The sequence below is a fragment of the Pelodiscus sinensis genome, chromosome 5, assembly GCF_052426305.1.
Source record: "Pelodiscus sinensis isolate ZL-2025 chromosome 5, ASM5242630v1, whole genome shotgun sequence".
In the NCBI taxonomy this organism is placed as follows: Eukaryota; Metazoa; Chordata; order Testudines; family Trionychidae; genus Pelodiscus; species Pelodiscus sinensis.
Genome location: NC_143056.1, coordinates 121,716,662 through 121,736,324, shown reverse-complemented (window position 1 = coordinate 121,736,324; position 19,663 = coordinate 121,716,662). Strand labels below are relative to the sequence as shown.

The following is a 19,663-nucleotide window of genomic DNA, read 5'->3' as shown; positions in this document are numbered from 1 at the left end:
AAAGGGAGGGGGCAGAGAGGAGGGACATGATACTCACAGTGACCACTAGGAGTAGCGAGTGCAGGAGACAGCTATACTGTACTGCAGAGCGACAACTGTGGACAGTTGCATCAGTAAGACAGTGGCCAGCTGCAGACAGGGCTCTGCATGTTGCTGGTTAACGGAGTGGGTAGGTGGTCCCTCTGTCCTGCTCTGCCCTGACTCCTGCACCCCTCCCTCTCTTGGCCCCCTGCAATGAGCCCCTCCTTAAGGAATGTGCTATTATTCAAGACTGGTCTGTCTTTGTGCAAAGTGTAAGGAGCTCTTCTGCAAGCTTCAAATCTGATTGACTTGTAAGTTCTATCCAACAACAATTGCTTAACAAGTATGGAAGGCACAAACTACCGCGCTGCAAAGAGGCTCTGTGACAGTCAGGGGGTCATGTGAAGAGTTCTATGCCTTGCGCTTTGTCTACTCTATTCTGCATGAGTCACAGCTCAGCATTGGTAAGAGCTGACGGTCAAGAAGTTAATGTTCTATCTTGACCTAAGTGGGAGGTTGCTGAGATCAAGACAAAGCACTCACTGTACCCTGGGACCTGTTGGCCTTCTCTCTCCTTTTAAAGATAAAAGAAGCTGCTATCTGCTCCTTTTTAGCAAACTAGGGAAAACTTCTTAGCAAGCTGCCCTTGTGTCTCTGGTCTGCATTAAGATTCAGCACCCTTCTTCATTCTGACAGAGAAAATGAAGCATTAGATGATCCCAGCTCTAATCGCATGAATAAAAACCTTGGAAAAGAAAAGTGAGATGGTAAAGGCTAAATCCTTGGCAATTTGGGTGGAGGGAGATTGAGAGTGCACAACGGTTGCTGTGAGTGTCTTAAGGATACACTTACGCCATGTCTTCACTAAGTGGAAGATCAACATTGGTGCAATCGATCTTCTGGAATGTGATTTTCTGGGTCTAGTTAAGACCTGCTAAATCGAACTCAGAGGGTGTCCCCATCAGTGGCCGTTAGGAATAAGGGAGGCCTATGCGAGTGATTGCTCCCTTTGGCCTCTTGCTGTGGGAATGGGGGGGGGGGGGGACTTGAAACAAGATATGTCAACTCCAGCTACATAATTAATGTAGCTGAAGTTACATATCTTGATTCGACCTTCTCCTTTAATATAGACCCAGCCTTAGAGTGCTTCATCCCATTCTAGCTGGAGAGTAGAATACAGCCTCCCATTGATATCAACAGGCTTTGAATTGAGACCATGGTTTCTAGTGCATGATCTGTGTTCTTTAAGTCACCCAGGGTAATGTAAAATATCTCATTTGGGAACTAGACAACAACTGGATGCCCAAGGTACGTACCTCTGGAAGGCGTGACCTCCACAGTAATCATAGTATTTGCCTCCTGCAGGCTCTCCTCATCCATAGCAGTAGCCTATGCAGACATGAGAAAGAGATGATCTTAGTTGCTTGTTTGGTTGTTTATTCACCAAACATTCCCTGAAGCAATAATACCCAAGTCTCAATAACACAGCTCCTCTGCTTGAGGAACTCGGAGCATTGTACATACTCTGTACCAATTTTGTGACAGACTTTGCAACTGTGAAGAGGGGAAGCATTCTCTCTGCCACCTTATAGATGGACACTCTGAAGCATGAAGGGGTAAAGTAACTTGTCCAAATTCAGACAGGACGTCTGGCAGAGCTAGAATCAGAACTCAGACCACTTGTCTTCTACTCCAGTGCTCACAACCCTAGACCAGTGATTTTCAAAGTACGGTTCACGATCCAGTACTGGGTCATGGAAACACAGGCTCTGGGTTGCCTCGCTGTAGCATGACCCAGTGGTCAGCGGGCAAGCTAAGGCTGGCTTCCTGCCTGTCCTGGCACTGTGGGCTACGTTGCACTCTGGAAGCTGTCAGCAGCAGGATTGGCTCCTAGGTGGAGGTGAGTAGGTGACTCTCACAAGATAAAAAAGCAAACCAAACCAAAAAAATGAAGCCGATCCGATTTCAAAATAAGCCCAAAATGAGCTCCGTCCATTTTTACTTGGCAGTGCCTGGTGACAAACCAGGAACCAGACAATGGGAATGTGGAGCCAGAGCTTGGGGTAGGGGTGGCCTGTGAAGCTGGACCTGCAGCTGGCCACTTCCAGGGTGCAGTGTGGTCCACTGTGCCAGCACAGGCAGGGAGCCTGCCTTACCATCCCACTGAATCACTGACCAGGAGCTACCAGAGGTAAGCCTTTGCCCCCATAATCCCCTGTCCCAGCCATGAGCCCCTCCAAACCCTTCCTGCACCCTAAACACCTCATCCTTGGCCCCGTCCCATAGCCTGCACGCCCAGACAAAGCCTGCACTCCCTGTATTTCACCCCCATGCCGCAGTCCAGAATCCCCACCTACATACTGAACCCCCCAAGTCTGCACCCTAACCCCTCATCTCTGGCCCAACCCCAGAGCTCACACCCTCAGGCAAAGCCTTTGCCCCCCCTCCCCCGCACTGTCAACCCCTCCTGCCTGCGACCCTACCCTGGAGCCTGCACGCTAGTCAAAAGATATAATTATGCTGGGTCATGGGTATTGACAATTTTTTTCAACTGGGTCATAAGAAAAAAAAGTTTGAAAACAAGTGCCCTAGAGCGTACTTCTTCCAGAAATGCAGCAGGGAACAATCCGGCACTGGAGGGAGGATGCACAATGTGACAAAAAAGGCCTATTCTTTAAGAAGACTCAAAGGTGTAAGTCACCTTTCTTGCTTCATGAGTAGGGGGAATAAAAGGCTTTATTGGTGGCCCTGTTCACAACAGCAGCTGCATATTGCTAACAGTCTTTATCTCTCATCAGTCCCTTTGGACATAGCTCCCAGTTAAATCACTGGTGACCTGCCTTCCTTAGACACACAAGAGACATAATTTTAAGAAACATTGCCCCTCTCTGTGAACCCTTCTGTGTGCACCATTGTTTGGATGTGCAAATGGAAACTCCATGGACAATTGACTTTGAGGCACACTAGTATGGGGCAAATCTAGTTTGTGCAATTTGGTCACTTGCATTTTAAATGGTGTCTATGCTGTGCATTTAAAAAGAAAGTGGTCCAAGACTAGGAAGGTCGCCCGCCCTTCTCATCTCTCAGTAGATTCATGGTGACAGCCAAGTTAAAAAGCAATTTACTATTATTGTTGTGGAAGTGTTTTGGGGGATACAGCTCAGAGGAAAAATGCTACACAAATGAGAGCTCTTAGCGTTGTTACTGTTCCAAATAACTTAAAATATTAAGTGCCAGATCCTCAGCTGTTGGAACGTGACACAGCCAAGGAGGAGTGCCTTAGTATTTCACCTTCCCAACAAGACCTGGCCCATACCCTCACAGGGCAGTTCTAATGGTGTTAATTGCACAGTCTGCCTTTTAGCAGGACCCTAAATTCTCTCAAGAAGACAGAGTTTGTGTTCTTGTCATTAAATTCTATGCATGTGGAACATCAGGTTTGCAATGATTAGTAGGCAGGGGAGCTGATTTGAAATCTTTCTCTTGATTTTTTTTTTCTTACTGAAATTTGGACTTTTGACTAAACAAAACATTTTTGTGAAAAATGTCTGATTTCTTTTAAACTTGTTTTATCTGCTTTGGAAAATGGAAAATTTTCTGCTTTTTAGTTGTGGTTATTTTGTGAAAAGCTGAAGTTTTCTGCTGAAAAACTCTGGAAAACTATTTTGTGTGTGTGTCTTCACTGAAAATTTCCACAGGCAAGAGGGAAACCCCATTTCTTGACTGGCTCTAGTAGATACTTCTCAGGCAAGTTAGCTCTATGATCACTGTTACCTTAACCTCCCAGCTCCCCCAGGTGTTGTCTCATAATATGTTTCTCTTATAGGGTCTCTGGGGTGAGGGTTGTAATTTTTTAAGCTGACTCTAGCCCATATCATGAACCCCAGGTACTCCAGGAGCTCCTATAATACAAGTTACTATCCTCTGCCTAGCAGGAAAGCTGACATACCAACATTGTGATAGTTGTAGCTGACGGCAGCATTGTGTTCGTCAGGACAAGTCCGTCTCTGGTTACGGTGAAATCGCTGCTGTTTTTAATGTTGTATACGATTTGAGGATTGACTTTCTGGAAAAGTTAAAGTGAGTTAAACGTCTGCATTGGCTGTATTCACGGAAATTGTTGCCCATAACAGCGAGGGAAATCCTTCCTCCTAGAAAATGGTTCCCTCGGGAAAGAATTCATTCCTGTGCAGAGAGCCAGCACAACTGAAGCAGCTTTGGAAGGTTTAAGGGGGACAAAAATGTTGCATAAACCCCATGCTGGGCTTCTGGACTGTGGTGATTGTTGCTGTATCTCTATACAATGTCATTGCACTAATAGGTCCTGTTGCTAGCACAGGCTGGCCAGCCTTTTAAAGCAAGCCAGGCTGAGCAGCCCTTCAGCGGCTCTGGTGAGGCAGTGAATGAGTGAGCTCAGCTGGTGGTGATGGAGCTTAATTACAGTGTCAGACCCCAGCTGTGGAGCCTCCGAACCAGAACCATTTAAATGGAGCTGTGAATTCACTCTGGAGAGGAGGAATTGGAGAGAGGAACAAGGGCAGGCCCCTCTCCAGGAAGGACCTGAGGGAGTCAGGCTGGAAAACTGACAGGGAGAAGGGTAGGTTTCTATGGGGGAGCCTAAGATAGGACCTGGAAAGAGCCAGCAGATCCCCGAGGGAAGGCAATGGGAGTATAGGAAGCCTGCTAGGGTTGCCAGATGTTTCAACAAAAATACCGGACGCACTTGACATTACATCACAATTTACATTCCATCTTATTTAGAAAATATCGGACATTTCTATTTTCCTCATTTCTATTTTCTCACTTTGTTTCCTGAACAGAAAGCTCAAATACTGGACTGTCCGGTTCAAAACCGGACACCTGGCAACCCTAGAGCTTGCTGGAAGGAGGCAATAGAGAAGAAACGGGAGCTGGGGGAGGGGTGAGGAAGGGGCCAAGAAGCAGTGACAGGCAGTGGAGCCCAAGTAGCCCATTTATTTGGACTTACAGGGTAAGGAGAAGGGGAGAACTTAGGAGAGCTGGCTGGAGACTCCTATCTAGCATTGTTCATGCCACTGCAGACAGATAAATACCTGTCTTCTCTTGCGCCTAGCAGTTATGGCCCCTCCAGCTGAGCCTCCCTGCAGTGTCTGAGTGAATGAGGGGCCTTACAGTGAGGCTGGAAGGCTGACAGATCCTGATTTCTGGGCTTCACTGTCTCCGTGGATGCCACCAGCAGCTTCCTATAGGCTTGACCCGGTTGCCAGTCAAGTCATGTTCTTTGGCTTCTAATAGGAAGAGTTTTATCCACCCGGGTCTCAGTGAATGTGGTGGTTCTGAATCATGGTGTGTGGAATGTGGGAAGCATCAGCTGTGCACGGAAAAGGCTAAACTCGTCGACTTGCCCACTTGGTGCTATGTGAGAGGGGCAGGATGACGACCGGGCTCTTAGAGGGTGGAAGCAAAGCAGAGGCTCTGACCTGGAATGGTCAGGGGTGCTTGCTAACAAATGCTCCAGAGATGTCTGTGTGTCTCTCTCCCATCCTCCACCCCCAATCCAGCCCCACGCATGAAGCCCCAGGCCCTTCCAGTTCCTTACATTAGGGAAGTCGTCATCAGCCGCAAAGATCTTCAGAGGTTTGGAAGGTGCTCCAGGCTCCATGACCAGACTGAGTGTGGCCAGCCCAGCAGATACCGTCCCTGTGTAGCTGGGGCTTACAAAGAGCGGTGCGAAGCTACTTTTAATGATGACCTTGATCTCAACTGTGGTTAAGGAGTATTTCTGTACGTTGTTGGCTTGGGTGGCCTACGGCGAAAGAGACCATACAGAAGCACCACTATTGCTGTTATGAGACATAAGAAGACGTGGGGCCAGACCCGCAGAAGTCAAAGGGATTCTATCTATTGAGCAAATGGGCTTTGGATCAGGTCCATAAAGGGAGGCTGAGAAAGGACGCAATTGACTTTTAGAGCAGGAGACTGATGCTTAGAGCTGCTCTGTTCTAGTCCTGGATCTACTACTGGCTTTCTCTGTGATCTTGAACAAATCTCTCAACCTTCTAAAAATTTCCCACCTCACATATTTGGGGCTTGAGGCTTAATTCACTTAGGGTATGTCTACACTACTAGTTCGAACTAGGAGGGTAATGTATGCCTACCGCACTTGCTAATGAAGCCCGGGATTTGAATTTCCCGGGCTTCATTAGCATAAGCGGGGAGCCGCCATTTTTAAATCCCTGCTGCTTCGAACCCCGTGTAGCGCGGCTACACGGGGCTCGAACTAGGTAGTTCGGACTAGGGTGCCTATTCCGAACTACCGGTACACCTCGTTTCACGAGGAGTAACGGTAGTTCGGAATAGGACCCTAGTCCGAACTACCTAGTTCGAGCCCCGTGTAGCCGCGCTACACGGGGTTCGAAGCAGCGGGGATTTAAAAATGGCGGCTCCCCGCTTATGCTAATGAAGCCCGGGAAATTCAAATCCCGGGCTTCATTAGCAAGTGCGGTATGCATACATTACCCCGCTAGTTCGAACTAGCGGGGTAGTGTAGACATACCCTTACTTAAACTGAATTAAGTTAATCATCAGAGGGGTAGCCGTGTTAGTTTGGATCTGCAAAAGCGACAAGGAGTCCTGTAGCACTTTATAGACTAACAGATGTATTGGAGCATAAGCTTTTGTGGGCAAAGACCCACTTCCTCAGATGCATGTAGTGGAAATTTCCACTACATGCATCTGAGGAAGTGGGCCTTTGCCCACGAAAGCTTATGCTCCAATACATTTGTTAGTCTATAAAGTGCTACAGGACTCTTTGTCGTTAATTCAGTTTGTAAAGCACTTTCAGTTCTTCAATGCCCAAGGCAATGGGAATGCAAAATGTTACATGGGTAGGATGACTCAAAGCAGCAGACACAGCTGTGCCAAATCAAGGCACTTCCACCAGCATCCTGATCATCTAAAGCGCTGCCCATATTTCCTCCCAAAAATGGTTTAGAACTCTTAACTTTCTTTTGATTATGTTCTAAATGGAAAACAAGTTTCTAATATGGGCTGATTAAATAATTGCTTTTGTACAAACATGGACCGTGCTGAAGTCCAGCATTAGTCCTTTCTGTTAAATGATGAATAGAGGGCTGTGCCCCCTGTTTGCTATGCTTGCCAACCCCCTGTCTTTGAGGGTAGGCAGCTCTGGCTCTCCCCCCACCCCCGGCCGACAGGAATGGCTGGGGCTACACTAGCCCCGGTCTCTCCCTGCCTCCCCCAGCTGCAGGTCTGGTCTCTCGGTACCAACCCCCCAGCCACCAGGAGGGGGCTGGGGCCATGCCAGCCATGGTCTCTCGGCCACCCCAGAGAGCTGGGGCTGGGGCCACGGCAGCCCCAGCTCCCTCCCATCCCTGAGCACCAGGGAAGGGAGAGGAAGGGAGGAGGCCATGCAGCTTAGAGCGGAGGGAGGGCGTGAGGAAAATTTTCCCTGCGGGACGTGATGTGATGACGTCACTCTGTCGTCCCGCAAGAACATTTTTTTTTATATGTAGAGAGAGATCATTTGAACCCAAATGGATGGCTCTTCAGTTACAATTGTTTCCAACATTGATTGGATGGCACAATCCAGGAATCTTTACACAGGTCAAAATTCCCCCTGCAAGTCCTGGCAAGAATTTTATTTGTAGGAATGAGGCAGGATAACACCTGTTTCCAGCCACCTGTCGAACACTGGGCACTTAGCAAATGTAAAGTCATTGTCGCCCTGGGAGGCCAGAAGTTCTGGAGCTGAGATCTGGGGTTCTGGGATGTCAGCAGACTTACCATGATCTGTAAAATGAATGTATCTGAAGTATTTGCTGCTTTGTTCATAGTTATATTCCCTGTATCGCTATTCAGTAAGAATATATCATCCTTGTTTCCTAAAAAATAATGGGAAGGTTAATTAGGTCTAGTATTGACCAAGAGAAAGACATTTGCTAAAGCATCTAGAGCTTTAATAGATTTTGCTGTAGCTCCCGTGTTTTGCACCTCAGCTGTTACATGACATGACATCTCTTTATTGCCTGTGCCAGGCTTTATGACTGGGTGTGCACAACATGGACTCGGTGCTACCTCAAAGTGTGGATTCAGTGTTAGGAGAGCAACAGGAAGACACACGCAAGCCTGACTGAAAGAGGTAGGAGAGCAATGGTTCTTATTTATTTCTGTCACAGGAGCACTTAGTAGCCTCACCTGATACGATGAGTCCCTTTGTTAGTGCATAAAAAACAAAGTAATAGCTAGTCCCTAGCTCAAAGAGTTTACAATCTAAAAGGATAAAGTAGGTGTGCTCCATGGAAGATTGTTGTGATCAATCTTCTGGAGTTTGATTTAGTGAGTCTAGTTAAGACAAGCTAAATCAAATTCAGAGGGTGCCTCTGCTGGCATCCGGTACTCTTGCTCCTGCAAGGAGTAAGGGAAACCACAGAGCTCAACTTAAAGTAAGCCAACTTCAGCTATGTTATTCTATGTAGCTGAAGTGGTGTACCATAAGCTGAGCTGCCGGATCTAGTGTAAACCTTTACTTATGAGAAGGGGAGAACTGAAGCACAGAGACTAAATGACATGGCTAGGATCACCCAACAAGTTTGTGGGCTGAGCCAGGAGTTGACCCTTGATTTCCTGGGTCCCTGTCCCATGTCTTAATGATGCCTTGAGAAGCAATAGAGAGATTTTTATGACACCAGTGGGACACATTGCTCACTGCCAGTGTGATGTTCCCTACTTCGTTCTGTATGGCCTTATGGGTATACAGCAGCATTCCCTGTAGGGTGAGCATCTGAGTGGCCATGCAGGATGCTGTGGAGGACTGTGCATCTAATTACCGCTGTGCATCTAATTACTGGAGCCGCACAGCACGGCTCCACTCATCAGGTACCTCCTCTCGAGAATGTGGGGAAGATGAGCTGGGGGGCTTGATGGGGAGAATAAGAGGTGGGTGGGAGATGGGGGTCAGTGAAGAGAAAGGAGGGATAGGAGGGGTTGGGTGGGGGTCCCTGGGGTGAGGGGGAGAGGCAAGTTAGAGCCCAACTCTCCCCCAGGCAGCCCCATCTGGGCTACAAAGTGCAGGGGACAGCAGGGAGAGATAGAAGAAACAAGTCGGACACAATGCCAGACCCAGAGCTTCTACTGCCAGGGGACAGACCCCTCATCCTTGGCCCCAGCCCAGCCCTGCCCATCACCCAGAGGTGTTCACTGAAGCTGCAGCAGCCATGGAGAGGGACATCTCACCTTGCCCCGAGCTGCTGCAGTGAGAGAGGTGGGGTAGTCCTCACTCCCTGGGACAGCCTGCGCCCCGAACCTCTCGTCCCTGGCTCCACCCCAGAGCTTGCACCCCCAGCCAGAGCCTTCATCCTGCACTGCAACCCTCTGCTCTATCCCTGATTGAGCCCCCCTCCTCTACCTCCACCTCCGCCACACACTGTCCATGTGTGGAATTACTTTTGTTATGTGATACATCACCTTGTGGGGTGCCCATGCTAGCCCCTCTGCTTTCTTTTAGTGTCACCCTGTGCCCCCTCTCGGGTGGTGTGGGCTTTGCTCCCAGACCTGCATTTACATCAGTTCCCTGCACATAATGAAAGTCATCCCACATGTGGACATAATAAAACCAGAGGGAACACTGGTATGCAGATATGCCCTGCCTTACAGGATAAATGAAGATGGGAGAACAAACAATTGGTATGATTTGGGTGAATTGTGTTTGTCAATCAACTGACCTCGTTTTCTTTTTAAACAAAGCAACCATGACTGAAATAATGTGCTGTCTGCTCACTGAGAAATACTCAGGCTTTATCTTTTGAAATCCAGACTGGCACATAGAATCCCTGTCAGAGCTTTTGCAACGTACAGTGGTGTGAATACAAAATCCTTGACTAAAATGAGGAGGGTTTCAGGATTTTGTGGTTCAGGCAGGTTGAAAACTGGCTGGAATCAGTGTGGCTGGGATTGAAAAAGTCAGCCTCGGTCATTTGGATAAAGATCAGAGAGGAAAAAGCCCCCACCCTAACAAACACTGTGTCCTGAGCATTGGTTGTAGTGTTGTGCGGTTCCTTTTCTCTCCCTCACTACAGTTTAAAGAGATGAGAAACATCGGTGTTTCCCACCGTGTGTCTGTACAGCACCTAACATAATGGAGACCCTGATTCTAGCCTGTTGGGTCTCCGTACTACAGGAACACAGGCAATTAATTAATTGCAGATAATTATTTTTCTGGTTGTACTGTATTGCCATGGCAACAGTTTAACTCTGAGGTTTCTTCCCTCTGGGGCACAGAACAATATTATCAATGGAAACGAATTTTTGGGTAGAGAGAACTTTACTCACCACCAACAATGCTGTACACTATTTTTTCATTCAAAGTGTAGTCAGGATCAATGGCGTAGAGGGGCCCGGGTTTCAGGGTCAGTGGGTCAGTCTGCAACAACAAGGCAAGAGTCTGAAAAACAAAGCACTAGATGCCTTCAGAACTTTTCAATCCAGGCCACATTTAGCTTACGTGCACTCTGGTTGTGGAAGGCACAGCACATATCGCCAGCAGGTGACTATTGCAGAACAGAGATAATAGAGCATAGGGCGTGCGTTTGCAGAGCTCCTTCTTTGCTCTTGGAATGCATCAAAAGCAGTGAGGTTGGGAAGTGCTAGTCTCTGTGGTTGGTTGACTTGCTCCTGCACTGACTTGTCCTACTTTGATTAGACTCAAAAGCCTGCTGTGCTCATGCCTGAGCAATACAGCTGATACTGGCATGCCCCTTAGGGCCGTGGTTCTTATATTGTTTTGGCCTGCAGCCTGCCCTGTCCAACACAGACCGTTTCGTGGGCCACCAGCCAACCACCCATGATGACAAAATGGAACAGGCTGGGGGTGCGGGTTTGGCTGGGAGGTTGGGTGCGGTGCAGGAGTGGGCTGAAGGTGGGGGGCCTGAGAGGGAGAGGGATGGGGTGAAGGGTCTGGGCATGAAGGGCATGGGGAAGCTTACCTGGCTCCATGTCCCTCACTGCTCCCAAGCATCACCCCTTGCTGCTCCCATTGGCTGTGATTCAGGACAATGGGAGCAGCGGGGAAAGCCTCCAGATGAGCCTCCAGCCAGGGAGAGGGGGAGTTGGCAGCACACGGAGCAGCTTCCTCTCCCCACAAGCCGTATCTGGCCCATGAGGCTCGCCCCCTCACCCCGCAGCAGGAAGCCAGCACTGGTGCTCCAACCTTGCAGGGGGAAGGGGCATGGGGGTGGTGTCTCAGCACAGGCTCCCCACTACAGGGAGAGGGTGAACCACAAACCCCTGGCCCAGCAGCAAGACAGCTGTGGTCTGCTGACCATACTTGAAGAACCACTGCCTTAGAGGGGATAGGGTATAACCAGTCTTGTCCCGGCATTTCCAACATGCATTATTCTTCTGAACATAGTCGCCAGTGATCACTGAGGGAAATAAACCATGTCTGATTGTAACCCTCATCTGAGGGGTTTCTGTGTGGGATGGGAAGATTCAGAGCTGTTTCGTGGAAGAGAGCTGAACCAACCCCACGAAAGGTCCAATCTTATCGCCTGTACTTGGGCAAGATAGAGACCAACATGAGCAAGCATCTGATTCTGAACAGCCTTTCTGAACACCTCATGAACGGAGCTTGTCAATGCTAGAGGGGGTTCAGAGTCGACATGGTCCCAGCCTTATTATTATAGTCCCTCGCTCTTGAGGGGGCTTCCAGAGCTCGCATTACAAAACCTGCATTGCCCAAAGGGCTTTCTGAGCTATTGTTTTTGAGCTACCACGCTGTGAACATACGCAGCAAGCACATCTGGTGGAAGATAGTGGTAGCAGAGCTTTGGGCTGCATCACATGGGTGCAGCAGAAGGCATTTCTCCTAAACTGACAAACAACTTTCAGAGAAAGGGCACTGTCTTGACGGCTGGATGGGGGCTTTAGGCACACCCTGACATTGGGGCTGTCCCGATGGCCTGCACCCCAGTAGAGGACAGAACAAGCAATGGAAGGCGTGATGATGGCAGAATGCCCACCAAATATGGCAATTCTCCTCCCCAAGGAACGGGCTTGGTTGCTCATTGATAGGGGGGTGCAGGACCAGTTGGCTTCCTCCCTGGCGGCTGTGCTGGAGGCTGTCTGCAGACTCAGGGAGAAGTCATTGCCTTGACTTATGCCTGGCTCGTGTGTCAAGTGTTTCTACACTGTGACGGGAGACAGGAACATAATCATTTAAAGCTGAGGTTCCAACATCGTAGGAATCCTGGAGCCAGGCTCTGGGCTTCTGCTGCGATTGGGCCTGAACCACTCCTGTGCTGCTAAGGACATGACCTGGGAGGTGGTTGGAAAGCATTAGCTCCCATGTGGGCTGCCTACCGTTTTCTCTGAGATGTTGACTCTCCCAATGTAGCCACTGCTGATGCAAACTTTCTTGTCCACATTAATGAAAGTGCATGGCTGGAACCAGGGAGGTCGGGTGTCGACTTGCTGGATGTCTATGTTTATGGTTGCATTGGCTACATGGCTATCTGGGTTGCCGGGTGCACTGTCCTATACAGAAAATAAGAACATTCTTGTTAGATCCAAGGCATATTTCGAACCTCAGAACCCCTTTCCCTGCAGCCCCTGCAAAATACAATGGGCTGGATGCTTAGCTGCTGTCAATCAATGCAGCGTCATTGATTTCCTTGGCCCTTTGCCAACTTACACTAGCTGAGGATCTAGCCCTACAACTAAAGTTAATATGCCAATCACAGCTGTATTGGTGGATGGGATACACACCAGGAGGTAGCAGCTGTGAATGAGATGCTTTGCTCACTTATAAAACTCACCTTTGCATACAAGAGTAACTGCATAAATTTATATTGATCATAGTCCAGGCTTTTGCGCAGGTAAATAGTTGGGTTATTAACTCCTTGTATGTTGAAGTAATCGGTTGCTTCCTGAAAAGCAAGAGGGGGGAGAGTGTGATTGCTGTCACAGACACTGAAAATACCATTAGCTGCTTGCTATGTACCTCATTCATGGCTGGGTATTTTTAGGACAGATGCAGGCATTGTTCAGCTGTTGATCCTTGGAACTCTTTGGTCTCTAGCTAGTAACATGACTCTTCTCTGGCATCTCAGTAAGGATCATTAGAGGAATTTTTGGAGATTCTTCTCTCAACAGGATCATAGGACTGAATTCAGATTGAAATCAGTGTAACAGAGAGCAAAAGTTGGCTCATTGCTTTCTACTAGATTTGGCTCGGCTTTCCTGTCACCTATACTGTCACCTTTCATAGCATTCTTCCTGATTTCCATCATTCTGGGCTCAGAATCTAGCCTGATGAGTACAACTCTGAAGTCATTTACACTTGTTCAACTCCATTAAGATCCATGAGGTTGCACAAGTGTAACTGATACAGAATTTAGGAATCCATCTGCTCTTGCCTCGATGCTTTGTTTGTTTGTTTGTTTGTTTATTTGAAAAGGTTTTTCGATCTTTTTTTTTTTTAACTACAATGCCAGTCTGTGTACTCCAGATTGGCACCAATTTAACTGAACATAAACTTTCCATTGGTCCTTTAACAAAATCATTGAAGATGAAGGCTGATCTTGCAGCTAAAGCTCTGGACTGGGATGCGGATCTGGCTTCAGCTTCTGGCTTTGCGGTAGCCTTTCTGCATGACCTTAGTCAAATCCCTTAATGTCTCAGGCTACATCTAGACTGCAAGCCTCTTTCAAAAGAGATTTTCTAGACTGCAACCACTTCTTTCGAAAAAGCGAGCCGCTTTTTTGAAAGAGAGCACCCAGGCAGTCTGGATACTCTCTTTCGAAAAGCCCTGTTTGCATTCAAGAATGCCTTTTTTTGAAAGAGCACTTTCAAAAAAAGGCGTTCTTCCTCATAAAATGAGGTTTACCATAGTAAAAAAAAAAAAAAGTTGTGTTCTTTTGATTTAATTTCAAAAGAACGCAGTGGCAGCCTAGATGCAGGGAAATTTTTTTTGAAAAAAGGCCACTTTTTTCGAAAAAACCCTGTAGTCCAGACACACCCTTAGTGTCTCAGTCCCTTATCTATTAAACTGGGATGATCATTCTACTTTCCCCACTCTGCTGACCTACTGAGATTCTAAACTCTTCAGGGCAGAATCTCTCTCACTGTGTTTGTAGCATAGCGTAGCACATTTTCTCCTCAACGTGGTGTAGGCCTTAAAATGCTACCCTCGTGTTAATGTTGAATAGGTGCTCTGGTAATATTTTTTTTTCAAAAAGTGTGTGAATTTTTGAAGAATTCAGTATTTAAGGCATGGATTTCTCTGTTCCACTAGCCCCCTCCTGGTTCTGTCCATGCTTTATCTTTCTGGAAATCTCACATGCGCTCCAGGAGTTGAAATAACCACCTTTGGTGAAATGACCCAGCAGGCCTCCTATCTCAAAGCTGGTGCCAGTGTAAATCACTAACAAAGAGCTCGACATTTTTTGCAACAAACATACTCACCGCCGGGGTGATCGCCACAAGTTCATAATATATGACATCAAGGTCAGCATCACTAGCAGTCACACGATTCATGGCTATAATGATCGTATCCACTTTTGCATCCTGAAAACAAAGTTGTATGGGTTTTTCCACCCCATTTTGGCAAATGGTCACATGCTCATAACACTCTCACTGATAAATCCTCCCTAATCCCCTTGTGCTATATCAATCACTGCTCTGGAGTTAGAAAAACTCCTCCCACTGCCATCTCTGACCATGTTTAATTGACACTCTGGTAAAGATACCGGATGCCTGCAGAGCATTGTCTACACAAGAGCCCTCAGTAGCACTGGGGTTGCTGAATTGAGACTGTGACAGCGAAAGTGTGTGTTCTAAAATTCCCTGGTGTACTTGTGTGACACAGTGGGGGCTGTATTCACTGTTTTGCTTTGCTATGCTGTATGTGATTCCTGCTGTCCTGTGCTGCTATGGAGTCAGTGTGCATGTGTGTGTGTGTATGTGTGTGTATGCGCGCGCACGCGCATGTGCAGTACCCAGCGGGGATGGGTTCTTTGGGCGAGAACTCCTGAGGGAAGGCGTGTAGGGAATGGCCCAGGCCGGCCTGTCACCTCACCCTAATGGAAAGTAGGTGACAGGCCGGCCTGGATAGTCAGATAACACCTTGCCTGGAAGCAGGACGAAGGAGGCGGCGGGGCTGCCTAGAGGGCTGGGGCCAGTTGCTGGGTGTGTGAGTTAGTTTTTCCTCTGGCTAGGAAGAAGGGAGTGTAGCTGGCTTGCAGGACTGGGCCCCGTAATCCCCAAGATTGATTGTACTGACTGCTCCTGGTTCCTGTAACAAGTCTGTGCTATGCTGTCCCTGTGAACCAATAAACTTTCTGTTCTACCTGCTGGCTGAGAGTCACATCTGACTGAGGATGGGGTGCAGGGCCCGGTGACTCTCCCACACTCCGTGACAACATGTGACTACGGCCATCTTGGCTGGCGCAGCAGGGACTGAACCAGAGCTGCTATAGCTTGGCTAAAGAGCCAAGACTCCCACGTTGTGACAGCAACAGGTTCCTGTCCTTTTTTCAGGGTGACCAAGAAGGAAAGGTTCTGTGAGAGGACATGAAGTAATTTGAAACATGCCACGGTCTCCATGTCGAAGATGGATGACACCTAGGCCATGTCTAGACTACATCCCTTTTTCGATAAAGGGGTGTAAATTAGGCATGTCGATATTGCAAATGAAGCCAGGATTTGAATTTCCTGTGCTTCATTTGCATAATAGCGGCTGCCGCTTTTTTCCGAAACGGGGCTTTTTCGAAAAAAAACCAGCAGTTTAGACAGGGCATTTTCGACAGAAATGCCCCGTTTCAAAAGAGGAGTACAGGATCTTTCGAAATAGGGCATTTCTATCGAAAATGCCCTGTCTAAACTGCCTTTTTTTGTTTTTTGTTTTTTTAAAAAGCCCCGTTTAAAAAAAAAAAAAGCAGCAGCTGCCATTATGCAATTAAGCACGGGAAATTCAAATCCCAGCTTCATTTGCAATATTGACCTGCCTAATTTACATCCCTTTATTGAAAAAGGGATGTAGTTTAGTCGTAGCCCCAGTGAGCTAAGCCTGCATGTAAACTTTTTTGTTAAGACACATCTTTTCTATGCAGTGCTTTCCTTCTTACTTGGCATTATGAAGGCTGGTCATTGGTTAACCCTGGCATTGCCCCCGCCACAGCAGAACTGCAGGTGTGGAACGAAAGTCAGTTATGCTGAGGTGTTCACAGGGAATTGCAGAAATCGGTAGCCTCAGTCTGGGGGAAGAAGATGGGGAGTACCTGCCCCAAGGAAGGTGATAGCTAGAGGACTGAAACTTGAGTGGAGTCTCTTGAGGCAGCCTTGAAGTTATCAAAGGTGGAGTTACCTCAAAAATGTGACAGTCTAGAGCTGTGGTTCTCAACTGGTGGTCCATGATGACTTTTTTCATAGGAACATTGTCCAAAGTCACACGGCATGAGCAGGTGCTGCCGTTAGTCTGTTTTACGCCGTGTTTACAAGCATGCGGCGTGTCATCCATAGCGTCAGCTAGGATGCAACCGCATTGTGTTGCCAGTAACTTCTGTCTGAGGCTTTGAGCGTCAGTGTAGCTGCCGCTGTTGTACTGAGCGGTTGCTGTGTTGTTCGTCCTGTGCTACATGTGCTGGAGGTGGTCCACGAAAATTTTTTGATTGGCCTGGTGGTCCGTGGACTGAAACGAGTTGAGAACCACTGGTCTAGAGGGAAACCTGTAAAGTGTACCGAGCAATGGGTTTAATAAAAAAGCTGTGGAAAGCCAAACATGTGAGGGGTAGCATTCCTGGCTGTAGTTTGCTTTCCTTTATGTGCTTTGATTTTGGCTAGATAGGTAAAGGGCTGACTTCAGAAGTAGTGAGCACCTACAAAAAATGGCTGGTGTCAGGTTCAGCACTTGTGACTGTTTTCTCCTCCTACACATCCTCTAATTATTGTAGTAGAGGACAAGTTGCATATATGCTTATACATCACTTTCCTCTTGCCTAGATTAGGGTCCCCACATGATTTGGAATTATCTGATCTATAAACTTCCTTTTGTTATGACAACCCTTTAATAAAACCCTTACCTCAGGAACACTTTCAGTGATATTTGTCTCCTTAAATTCCGGGCTGTTGTCATTCAAATTTCCAACGGTCATTATTACATTCACAGAATTGACCTGATGCGGAGGTTGGAAAAGGGGAGAAAAATCACAAATAAAGTAAGTCAGGAAGGGCGTTGACTGGTAGGCATGAGCTAAGAAGACAATGTGAGGAGCAGAACTGGGTCTGGACTATGTGCATTTGGGCTGTAAACTGAATCAAGGCATGGGATTGAAATTAGATATGATGGCACAGAAATCTCACAAGCACTGGGTTGGTTTTTCATTTGTTTGTTGGGTTTTTTTCTTACTCTTTCCAGGAGGAAAAACAATATTTTAACCAGGGGAATGAGCAATTTCCTCTTAAAGGGTATGTGTTGGGAATAGTTATGGTCCAAGCCAAGTGATGGTGGTGGGGGTCTGCTTTTAGTTTCTAACTAGCAATATGGCATCATATTAGAAATTATACTCACTGTCACACCATCTCTCTGGCAAAGCAGGGTTACTAGTAATACCGTTTCTTTCTGTATTTTAAAAACAAAAATAAAGTCTGTCACTTTAAAAGCATCATCGTGGCATCAATATCCTCCTCAGGCAGGACTTACTCAGGTCCTGATGCAACAAAGCAATTGAGCACATGCTTTTATACCTTTAAGTGGGAGTTTAAATCCCATTGACTTCATCTGGGAGTCTGGGTACAAGTCTCATTTGAAGTCAGTGGAATTTTCAGATATGCTTACACTAAAGCTAAGGAATAATAAGTTCTTTGCTTCAGCTGGGCTCATACATTTTTCTTCCTTTGCTTCAGCCTTGGGCATTGAGACTTGGGCATTGGGTTACATGCCCCCTGCTTGGGGCTGAAGCCCTTAGGCTTTGTCCCCCCAACCCCTCACCCCCATCAGGGGCTTGGGCAGGCCCAAGCTTCAGTCCCCCCTTCTGGGGTTGTGTAGTAATTGTTATTGTCCAAAGCAGGTCACAATGCAGTGAAGTAGGAGAACCCCTGCTCTAATGGATGTGCTTGGGGGCAGGGCAGTGAGAGAGAGGTTTCTGCTTATACAGATATCAATTAGCCTAGCTTCTTTCTTCATAGCTACTTCTCTCCCCATAGCTTGCTTCCTCATTACAGTGAAGCTAGCTGGAAATTCTGCCACAGATCCAGGTAAATTAAAATAGACGTTTGTACTGAACAGTGAGTACAATGTCCCCCTGTGACACGGTGGTCCTACCACACCACACCACACCCCGGAAAAAAGCCATATATATGTCCTCAGGAGGCTAGAGTAGCTTTGCAGGAATTGACCAGAAAGGCCTACAAAGGGAGCTGCAAAGCCGTGCGCCCCTTACAGCTGCCATCAGGCACCCCCCATCAGTTGGCACCCCGGGCAGCTGCCCGGCTAGCCCACCCTTTAGTCCGGCCCTGCCTGCACAGCTGATCCTGGGATCAGCTTTGCGGCGCTGCCGTGCATGGAGCCCAGGGTCAGTTGGGGCTCCCCAGCAGATCCCGGGCTCCAGCACGGCATTTCTACGGAAACTCGGATCAGCTGGAGCATCTCCAGCTGACCCCGGGTTCTAGGGAAATGCCGTGCAGAACGCACCGTCAATTGGGGAGTCTCCAGCTAACCGCAGATCCACGTGGCATTTCAAATTGGCAGCACAACATGGGAACCCCAGGCTTCATGCTGCGCTGCCACTTTGAAATGCATTTCAAAGCTGGCAAGCCTGACTGCATCCCGGAGTCAGCAGGACTTCCCACTGGCCCTGGGCTGCATACTGAGTTCCGCATTCCTCCACTGAGATGTACAAGAGCCCCTGTGTAGTTGATGGAAATTCCATTGATAACTCGACTAACCGTTCTTAAAATCCTTAGCATTTATCTACATGGGTGAGGGCACAGTGGGGAAAGGCAAGCCTGAGGCCCTGCCCTTCTACAGCCTCCCCCTTGTGGAGTCAAGCCCAGCCCCCATCCCAGGTTACTGCCCCCAACTCTATACTTTCCAGGTGGCCAGAGCTCCTGGGGTAGCTGCACATCATCCTGATCCTTCCTCGGTGGCCATGGAGCTGAGCTGCCCCGCTGTGGCCTCAGCTGTCTCAGGCAGCCAGTGGAGAGTCTAGGCAGTTTTAGGAAGGCAATGCCTTCCCTTGTCTGTTACCCATTCCGCACATTTATCTACATTGAATTTCATCTGCCAATTTGTTGCCCAGTCACCCAGTTTAAAGAGATTCTATTGTAACTCTTCATAGTCAACTGTGCACTTGGCTATCTTGAGTAACTTTCTATTATTTGCAGACTTTGTCACCTCACTATTTAACCCTATTTCCAGATTGTTTATGATTATGTTGAACAGTACTGGTTCTCATACAGATCCTGGGGAATCTCCACTATTTACCCCTCTCCTCTGAGGAAATTGACCCTTTATTTCTATCTGTGTTTGCTATTTTTAATCAATTTCTGATCCTTGAGGGGACCTTCCTTCTTATCCCATCACTGCTTAGTTTGCTTAAAAGCCTTTGGTGAGGAACCTTGTCAAAGGCTTTCTGGAACTCTGTACATT

At 47.7% G+C, this 19,663-nt stretch overlaps 2 protein-coding genes across 5 annotated transcripts in view; one reads left to right on the top strand and one right to left on the bottom strand.

Moving 5' to 3' along the window:
* The window catches only part of CDHR5 (cadherin related family member 5), a 33,562-nt gene that overhangs the window by 10,005 nt on the left and 3,894 nt on the right, over nucleotides 1–19,663 (bottom strand). For all 4 annotated transcript variants that reach the window (XM_089778696.1, XM_089778697.1, XM_006124870.5 and 1 more), the window contains exons 3-12: nucleotides 17,585–17,635; nucleotides 17,097–17,189; nucleotides 14,482–14,583; nucleotides 12,834–12,944; nucleotides 12,379–12,552; nucleotides 10,351–10,441; nucleotides 7,807–7,904; nucleotides 5,600–5,806; nucleotides 3,971–4,087; nucleotides 1,338–1,410 (exon numbers count right to left, since the gene is read on the bottom strand). In XM_089778696.1, the coding sequence (XP_089634822.1) occupies nucleotides 1,338–1,410; nucleotides 3,971–4,087; nucleotides 5,600–5,806; nucleotides 7,807–7,904; nucleotides 10,351–10,441; nucleotides 12,379–12,552; nucleotides 12,834–12,944; nucleotides 14,482–14,583; nucleotides 17,097–17,189; nucleotides 17,585–17,635 (1,117 nt within the window). The remainder of the gene's footprint in view (nucleotides 1–1,337; nucleotides 1,411–3,970; nucleotides 4,088–5,599; nucleotides 5,807–7,806; nucleotides 7,905–10,350; nucleotides 10,442–12,378; nucleotides 12,553–12,833; nucleotides 12,945–14,481; nucleotides 14,584–17,096; nucleotides 17,190–17,584; nucleotides 17,636–19,663) is intronic.
* Nucleotides 16,067–19,663, top strand: part of DRD4 (dopamine receptor D4) — a 101,628-nt gene continuing 98,031 nt past the window's right edge. The window contains exon 1 of the mRNA XM_025185555.3: nucleotides 16,067–17,231. The gene's annotated coding sequence lies outside the window, so the exon portion shown is untranslated. The remainder of the gene's footprint in view (nucleotides 17,232–19,663) is intronic.